This window comes from Diceros bicornis, chromosome 4, assembly GCF_020826845.1.
Source record: "Diceros bicornis minor isolate mBicDic1 chromosome 4, mDicBic1.mat.cur, whole genome shotgun sequence".
NCBI lineage: Eukaryota > Metazoa > Chordata > Mammalia > Perissodactyla > Rhinocerotidae > Diceros > Diceros bicornis.
This window is the reverse complement of record NC_080743.1, coordinates 84,918,638-84,928,246: the sequence shown is the minus strand read 5'-3', so window position 1 is coordinate 84,928,246 and position 9,609 is coordinate 84,918,638. Positions and strand designations below refer to the sequence as shown.

General features: G+C 39.8%; 1 protein-coding gene across 1 annotated transcript; it reads left to right on the top strand.

The window, feature by feature from the left end:
- Positions 1–2,641: 2,641 nt before the first annotated feature.
- LOC131403787 (transmembrane epididymal protein 1-like) lies at positions 2,642–3,415 on the top strand. The gene has a single exon (XM_058538079.1). The coding sequence runs from the start codon at positions 2,642–2,644 to the stop codon at positions 3,413–3,415; it is 774 nt and encodes a 257-aa protein (XP_058394062.1).
- Positions 3,416–9,609: the final 6,194 nt, after the last annotated feature.

Genomic DNA, 9,609 nt, shown 5'->3' with positions numbered 1-9,609 from the left:
ACATTCTTTTTTTACCCAAAATTATATTTTTGAGGTTCCATGTTTGTGTTAGTCAAGGTTCTCCAGAGAAAGAGAACCAATAGGAAAGGTATATAAAGGAGATTAATGAGGAAATGGCTCACGCGATCATGGAGGCAGAGAAGTCCCACCATCTGCTTTTTCCAAGCTGGAGACTCAGGAAAGCTGGAGGTGTAATTCCAGTCTGAGTCTCAAGACCTGAGAACCAGGGGAGCTGATGGTGCAAATCCTAGTGCGAGGGCAGGAGAGGACCTATATCACAGCTCAGTAAATAGGCAGGAAGAAAAAGGGGTGAAGTCCTCCTTCCTCTGTCTTTTGTTCAGATTGGATGAGGCCCACCCGCATTGGGGCAGGCAATCTACTTTACTAAATCCACAGATTCAAATGCTAATCTCACAGACACACCCAGAAATAATGTTTAATCTGGGCACCCGGTGGCCCAGTCAAGTTGACACATTAAATTAACTGTCACAATGTTGTTGAATTTAGCTATAATTTTCATTTTCACTTCTCTATGGTGTTTCGTTTTATGAGTCTGTTACAAATTTATCTATACATTTTAATAGTAAAGGACGTTTTCAGCATCCCTCTTTGTCTCTGGCAATTATAAGCAGTGTTGCTATGGACATTCCTGAGAGTTACTATGCAGTATATACAAGGATGGATGTATATCTTCAACTTTACTGTATGATGCCATATAATGCCAAATTCTTCTCCAGAGTGGTTGTATCAATTTACATTCCCGCTAACAATATATTAATTATTCTGTTTCTTTCGCATTGTCAGATTATTGTCAGGCTAATTTTTTTCAATCTGGTAGGAGTGAAATGATAGCTAGCAAGCAAATGGGGATCTCAGTCCTACACCCACAAGGAACTGAATTCTGCTACAACAGTGTCAGCTTGAAAGAGGACCATGAGCTTTAGAGTGAAACACAGGCTGGCTGGCACCCTCACTGCACATTGTGAGCCTCTGAGCAGAGGACCCAGCAAAGCTATGCCTGCATCCTGACCCACAGAAACTGAGATAATGTGTATTATTTTAAGCCACTAAGTTTGTGTTAATTTGTTGTGCAGCAACAGATGACCGATACAATATTGGATCCATGGAGAAGGAAATATAATCCCAATACACTACTTGGTTCTTCAGTGAACAGAATTTATATGGCCTATGAAAGGGCTGAAAACTGTTTTCTTTGGTTAAAAAAATTCTGTTGAAGGGCTTAGATTGGCCGAGCTGGGTCGAGTGCCCATCCCTTGACTGATCTGTGACTAGGAAAACAGGATTTGTTAGAAGATGACGGCTCCCACTTCACCCACGTGGTTTGAGGGGACACTTCCCAGAAGAGAGGAGCTTTCATAGTTGAAATGATAGATTTCTACCATGCCAATGCAATTAGAAAAGACAAAAATATATCTAAAAGGAGATCATTTTTTCATTATTTGTAGATCAAATGATTATATAAAATCATTTGAAAATTAGTAAGAATAGTGTGTAAATGCAAGATGATTAATATGAAGATCGATATAAATTATAGCTTCTTATACCAGTAAAAGTTATAAAATAAAATGGAAGATCCATTCATAGTAGCAATGAAAGACAATTTACCAAGAAATAAACCAAAATGGAAATCTGTAGGATCAATATGAAACAAACTTAATCTGAGACATGCCCTGTACTTGATTGACTGTCAGGAAGGGTAATATGACCATTACATTCTAATAAATGCTTATTTCATGAGGGATAATATTTCATGGCTAATTCTCATTAAGGTTACTAGCTTAACAGGATCTTCTTTCTTGCCAGTACCTACATTCTACTCAGTGATTCTCAAAATTTAGCATGCATAAGAATTACCTAGGAATGTTTATTGAAATGCTTGTTGCAAGACACCACTCCAAGAGATTTTGAATCCGCACCGCTGAGCAGAACCTATTCACCTGCATTTTAACTTGGAAAAACACTGCTTCAACCCAAAGGAAGGCATCTCAGATGGTGGCATCTCAGTTCTATCTGGAGAGCAGCAGGAGAGAGATTCTCAGGAGTGAACATTTTTCTGGCAATCCTCAAGTAACATCATAGTAATTGGGCACTGTGTATGTTTACTTGTGGCTCTTAAGACTATTTACACCCAGGGGATTATATTTGTACCTGGTGTTTGTATGAGGTTGTATGTGAGGAATCTTAAGGTATATACGCTACATTGTTTGTTCTCTATGCTTTCTCTGAAGTCCTCCTTATGTTCTGTGAATTTGGAAGGGAAGGAGGGAAGGTAGCAATGGTGTCAAGGACAGGTGGGAGGAGAGGCAAGGGGGGCCTATAGCATGGTCTCTGAGAATGGCAGATGCCCAGGCATTGTGCTGGAGAATATGCTCATTCCATTGTTTGGCAATGGTTGGTTAGGTATCAATGAGGCAGAGCAGAAGACCAGAACGGAAACCATGACACCCACTCCACTGTAAGTTTGGGTTTCCTCCAAAACCATTTCCTTTCTGTATGTGGATGCAGTGAGCTGGATAGAGCATATAAGTGGGCTTCAGGAAGCTCCCTCCACACTCTAGAGCCTAAAGTGGCCATTCCAAGCTTCTTGCCTCTGCCTTTGGTCAGACCTACCTTCAGTTCCATGGGAGGCTTTGAGGGTCATCTGTTCCCAGGGCTGTCTCTCTTCTTCTATGGACTTTATCATGCACGACTCGTCTCCAGGGCTTTGATATGTAACTACCCTATCCAGTATCCTCCACGCCGTCCCTGGAGCAAAGGAAGATGGGCGAGGCTACAGCAAATATACTATGTTGGGTTCGTGAAGATATTGAGCGCCTGCATTTTAGTAGCCCAAGAGCTGCATAGCGTTCATGGACAGTTTGTACTTATCAGCAAGATATATCATCAGAGAAACTTTTTGTACCGCAAACAGTGGCAGCATCTCACTCTATATATGACCTTTTTCCTGAGTGGCTGTGTAGATGTGGTGAGCCAGAACGTGCTGCCCCAGAGGTGTGCTGCTCTGGAGCAAGGTGCCCAAGCTCTGGGCATATTTCTGATCGTGCCCCTGATGGTGTCTCACGTGCAGGACTCAGAAGGAGTGGAGCTGCAGTCTCATGTCCTGCTCACCCAGGCCATGTTCCTGCTGTCGCTGGTGGTGATCGCAGAGCTGTGGGCTCCCAACATGCCACAGCTCCGGGTGATGAAGGCCTTTTTCTACATGGTGACAGGCTCTTGGCTGATGCAGATAGGGTTTATGCTGTTCAAACCAATCTCTGGCCATAAGTGGATGGATGATGACAAAAACGACGTTGTGTTTGTTACCACCTTCTTCTGCTGGCATGTGGCTTTCATTGCCATTTTGATGATCTGGATCTACGGCTTCTCCTTTTTGTGGTATTGTTACATTTGTTGATGTCTGGACCTGGTGAGCCTGGAATGGTTCCTGTCACCTGCACGTTCTGGAACACCTGGATGAGAAGTTGTGGGAAGTGGCACTGTCAGAGAAGAGGACCAGGTGTCCTTCCTTCAGAGGTCCCAGCCGAGGCAGCAGACTCTGCTGGGACAGGCATCCCCCTCTCTCCCCTTCTGGCTTCTCTCAGTCTCATTTGCTGAGCAGTGTGCAGAGGAAAGGCAGATAAAACACAAGAGGCGTGTGACTGTGACCTTCACTCTCCATTCCCCAAGTATTTCCCCCACCTCCTCTCTCTTTCTTCAACTCTCGCCAAGGCCATCTGCTCGCCCTGCTCCTCTGTGCACGCCTCACTCTCTTCCCGGGAGAATGTGAAAATAAATGTACTATATCCTGCCTTTGGGCCTTTACAAATGTCCCTCACCCACCACATAGAATACCGACCACTAGTCACATTTAGTATAGCATAATGATTTACATTCTTTAGTACATCATAATAACTTACCCATCATAATAACCACCTCCTCATCCTTTCTCTTTCTGGCTCTCTTCAGTACTTCTGGTAAATCCAAACTGTTATTTTGACTATATAGAACTCATGGAACTGTTATTGAGTTCTTTCTTTTGATTACTTTATGATTTATCAAACAGAAAGTCAGATTCTTTTTTTTCCAGCTTTATTGAGGAATACATTAAGTATATTATTGAGGTATACATTAAGTATACTAAATACAAAAAACTGCACATATTTACTGTATGCGTTTTGATGAGTTTGGACATATGTATACCGTGATACCATCACCACAATCCTTAAAGGCAATTTCCTCTGTAGGGTCTAGTAGAACAGAGGAACACCCTACATGTAGTGAGGGCTCAAAGGGCTTGTCTGCCTCCAGAATTTCTCCATCCCCTGTCTCCCCAAGTGTAGAGTCTGTCAGGTTCTTCTACCTGGGTAGATCAGCCCGTTGCTCTCTATCCATTTGCCTCAATCCATTTCCAAGTAGTAGACTCACCTGGACCCACTTCTTTCTGGTTCTCATGTATAATAAAGTGCGATGGCTTGTTTATTCTACTTACTTTTCTTTTTAATCCTCACAACTATCTTAACAGGAAGCTTTATTGATGATAATCGAAAACTCAAAAGGGTTAAGAAACTGGCTTAAGGTAGTTAGATGCTTAGCTATGTCACAGAATGTTATAGCTGGGTGTCAAGGAGGGGAGGAATTCTGAGGAGAGAGTTAAATTATTGGAGACTTGCCAAAGAATGTCTTTAAGCCACCCATTCTGCTCCTCTCCCTGCTGCACCCAGGATGTGGAAAATCCGTCAAACTTTCCTTACTCCTGGTCACAACTAAAATATGGAGGCTTAGGACAGAGTGAGGCTGGGCAAGGATTCTAGAGGGTCATCATCCTTCTAGTTTACCTCTAGCTTCTAGATCCTAAGAGAACTGGATGCATCCCTCTTCCTTTGGTTCTGGCCTTAAGCTTCCTTGTTAATTTTCTTGTTCAAAAGTTAAGGTGTAGCAGGTGTGAATTATTGTCTGGTTGTGAAGGCCTCCACCCTCTGGTTTTGGGGGCTCGTGAGCATTCTGAGTTATTGCAAAGCGGGGAGGTGCTTCCCAGTATCGTTTAGATGGGGCTCAGCAATGTCTCAGAGTCCAGGATGGCATGCACGGGTGAGATGTCCAGTGTGTGGCCAGCAAGCAGCTCTCCACGGAAGACTTACACCTTGCACCAGTGGGATGACCAGGTAACAATGCTGCTCTCCACTGGAGATGAGTAGTGGTCCCCGGGGTGGAAATAAAATATTCCTCAGGCATTAATTCAGCTTCTGCGCTTCTCCTTGGTCCTGGTGACCCATGGAGCTCCGCAGTTTCCCCGGTAGGTTCTGCCCTGTTCCTGGTTGTCACCTCTAGGTCCCATCCTCTTGTTCCTCCCCCACAATCTTAGGGATCTTTTCAGGCCTGTCCCATCCTTCCTCTAGCCTAGTTGAAACTCCTCTAGTGTCCTGAGGATGGGATGGGATGGAATCGATGTTTTCTCTATACTCTTTCCTAGAGATACGGCAAAACTCTTGCTCTACTTCACTCAGGCATCCTCTTTTTGATATTAAGAGCATATTTTGGATTTTTTTAACCTAAAAATTGACTTTTTTTTTTGATATTTTGATATTACAATCTGACCTCATCTTGAGGCAATATCTTTCACTAAATCAGGGAAAAGTCATATGTAGGGTAGAAAAGCAGAGCCCAAGTATTAGTAGTTTAGGGTATTCTCTCTCTACTTCGGTAAAAGTTGAAGAGCTACCAAAGCCACTTGTTGACAGACCTGTCCCATTTCTGAGTACTTTTGAGGTCTCGTTAGATACTGATGAACTCGTTTCCTGTAGTGAATTAATGCCTCCAAATATTATTATGTCTCATAACATGTATCTTTGAGGTAACATAATACATACTAGCAGGGGCCTCCAAAGCCACAAAGAATTATTACTGAGCCTGATTTAATGGTGGAATGGACGAGCCTACTGTTTGGATAGGGCCTTTCCATACTCCTCACATCACAGTGGGTATGAGCACTCTGACAGTAACCCTAATCATTTTGGAATACAAAACCAACTGAAGATAAATTTGGGGAAAAACAAAAAGAAAAAACCCAAATAGTTTTGGAAAGAAAGATGTAATCTTCACCACCATCCACCAGAGGGCACCATCTTTACATGAGCCTGGAAAGGGCGCTTGCTCTCCACTTGGTGTTGGCTATCAATTTAAAAGAAATGAGGGAGGGATGAAGAGGATGGCAGAAAAATACATAAGCGAGTGATGTCCAAGCATCCAGGAAACATAATGAAGGTCTGTTTCCTGTTAAACTAGATGTGTAGATATGAACAAGCATAGAATTCAATTGATAGATATAGATTACGTAGATATATAGGTCTATATACGTGGATATGTACATATAGATATCTATATGTAGATAGATATAGATATCTATACGTAGATATATAGATATAGATATGTGTGTGTATCTCAAAAATGCAACAGTGTCAAAATGTCCTTTGAGCTAAAATGGCTGCTGCTTTTTAGCACCTCTATAAAAATCATCAAAATGCCCTCATTTAGCCCATCATATAATAGGCGTGCAATTAATAGTTGGTGAATGTAAATGAAGTTTGTATCTAGTACAATTGAAGCACAGATAAAATAGTTTAATTCTGATCTGGGTTTCAAAGGATAAATAGGAGTTCGTTAGAGGAATTCAGGACAGGCATTCCGAGGTCTTGTACATTCCTGTACTCAGACACTGAACCTCGGCAACCACAGGCTCCGCAGTGCAGTTCTAGTGATGGGCTTTCATGGCTCAGTGGTAACAGAAAACTTGAGTTCCTGCCCCCTAGGAAGGGTGGCTAAGGAAGAGCTACAGAAAATTGTTTTATGGAAAGTTCAGTTATTTGTTTTTCAATTTGAAAGAAGAAGATTATTAATGGGCTCTTACCCATGAGAGGAAATGTGCCAACAAAAAGAATGCTTGCAATTGCTTGTATTGTAATCAATATTCAATTTATTACAGTACACATTTAATGAACTAATTATTAAGCTTTTAAACTTGACATATAGAATTATTTATAAATTTAGTAATTTTATTTAAAAATTGCTTTTACTTAATTATTTTTCAATAAATCATAATTTGATAAATCAAATTCTAAACAGATACCGTTGCTATATTTAATTAATAATAATTTCTTAGATATTTCAAATCATGAATTTAAAATATCTGATTCTTCTGAATATTTTAAATACCTAATAAGGCAGATTTATAAATCTAACAAAGAAAATTCTCTAAGAACTTAAAAGGCTCTTGTAAATGTAATTAGTAAAATTTTAAAAGTAGAACAAATTTTAAGCATTTTATTTTATAAAAAACAGCATATATAAAATAGCATACATTTTTAAAAGTATATTTGCATGAATAAAACTTAAACCAAAGGAAACTTATTTTTTATATACACAAAGGGTTTAAATTTACCAACCCAACCAAAAGAAAATTAACATCTCAAACTACTTGTGGCTTCACTGTCCAAAACTCAGAATTATATACATATTTTCAGTCAAAGAATATCTGACAGGGACCTTCCAAGACTAAACCTACAACTGGCAAGTCGTCTCCTTTGTATGATCATATCTGTGAGGGTTTTTTTTTTTTTTTTTTAACCTTCAGCCAACACTTAATCACCAATCACAAAAGATTCTACTACTTTTAACTCAGTATCTTTCCCTGAAACGAATTGTTAATTAGATAGGTCATTTTAGTGGAAGACTTTCCAGTTTTTATTCTTCTTCTGTATTACTATAGTAGTATAACTGCATCTAGATCTAATATGCACCAAAGCATTTTGAACCCTTTATTCAGGCTGAAATTGTACCTCCCTTGACTTTTAGAAATTGTATGTATTGCATTGACAACCATTCTGAGGTCTTCGTGTTGAAATCTATTATATTGGCAAAGTTGACAACAATTAGCTGCAAAGTAGAAATTCTCTCTGCTGTGTCTTTCCCCACGTAACTCACCACGGGCGATAGCAAACATGAAGTTCTGAATCAGGAGACACAGTTCTGCCCAAGAGGTCTGTAGACTGTCAATATTATATTGAGAGCTTTTGTAAGTTAACACTGGGACATTGACTCTGTGTCATTTGCCCTGTCTCTTGCTCACCATCTTTCAATGTCCCAACCCCTCAATCAGACAATTTTTTTTTTATTGAGGTAACATTGGTTCATAACACTACACAAATTTAAGGTGTACATCATTATATTTTGATTTCTGTATAGATTACATCATGTTCACCACCCAAAGACTAATTACCATCCATCCCATAAACATATGCCTAATCACCCCTTTCACCCTCCTCCCTCCCCCTTTCCCCTCTGGTAACCACCAATCCAATCTCTGTCTCTGTGTGTGTGTTGTTGTTTTATCTTCTATTTATGAGTGAGATCATATGGTATTTGACTTTATCCCTCTCACTTGTTTCGCTTAGCATAATACCTTCAAGGTCCATCCACCTTGTCACAAATGGCAAGATTTTATCTTTTTTATGGCTTAGTATTCCATTGTGTATATATACCACATCTTTATCCATTCATCCCTTGATGGGCACCTAGGTTGCTTTCAAGTTTTGGCTATTGTGAATAATGCTGCAATGAACATAGGAGTGCATATGTCTTTACATATTTGTGTTTCCACGTTCTTTGGATAAATACCCAGCAGTGGAATATCTGGATCGTATGGTAGATCTATTCTTAATTTTTTGAGGAGTTTCCATACTGTTTTCCATAGTGGCTGCACCAGTTTGCACTCCCACCAGCAGTGTATGAGAGTTCCCTTCTCTCTACATCCTCTCCAACACTTGTTGTTTCTTATTAATTATAGCCATTCTGAAGGGCATGAGGTGATATCTCATTGTAGTTTTGATTTGCATTTCCCTAATAATTAGTGATGTTAAACATCTTTTCATGTGCCTGTTGGCCATCTGTATATCATCTTTGGAAAAATGTCTGTTCAGATCTTTTGCCCATTTTTTAATTGTTTTGTTAGTTTTTTATGTTGTTGAGATGTATGAGTTCTTTATATATTTTGGATATTAACCCCTTATCAGATATATGGTTTGCAAATATCTTCACTCAATTGTTAGGTTGTCTTTTTGTTTTGTTGATGGTTTCCTTTGTTGTGCAGAAGCTTTATAGTTTGATGTAGTCCCATATGTTTATTTTTCCTATTGTTTCCCTTGCGTGGTCAGACATGGTACTTGAAAATATGCTGCTAAGACTAATGTCGAAGAGCGTGCTGCCTATGTTTTCTTCTAGAAGTTTTATGGTTTCAAGTCTTACATTCAAGTCTTTAATCCATTTTGAGTTAATTTTTGTGTATGGTGTAAGATAATGGTCTACTTTCATTCTTTTGCATGTGGCTGTCCAGTTTTCCCAGCACCATTTATTGAAGAGATTTTCCTTTTTCCATTGTATGTTCTTGGCTCCCTTGTTGAAAATTAGCTGTCCATAGATGTGTGGGTTTATATCTGGGCTCTAGATTCTATTCCATTGATTTGTGTCTCTGTTTTTGTGTCAGTACCATGCTGTTTTGGTTACTATAGCTTTGTAGTCTATTTTGAAATCAGGGAGTGTGATACCTCCAGCTTTGTT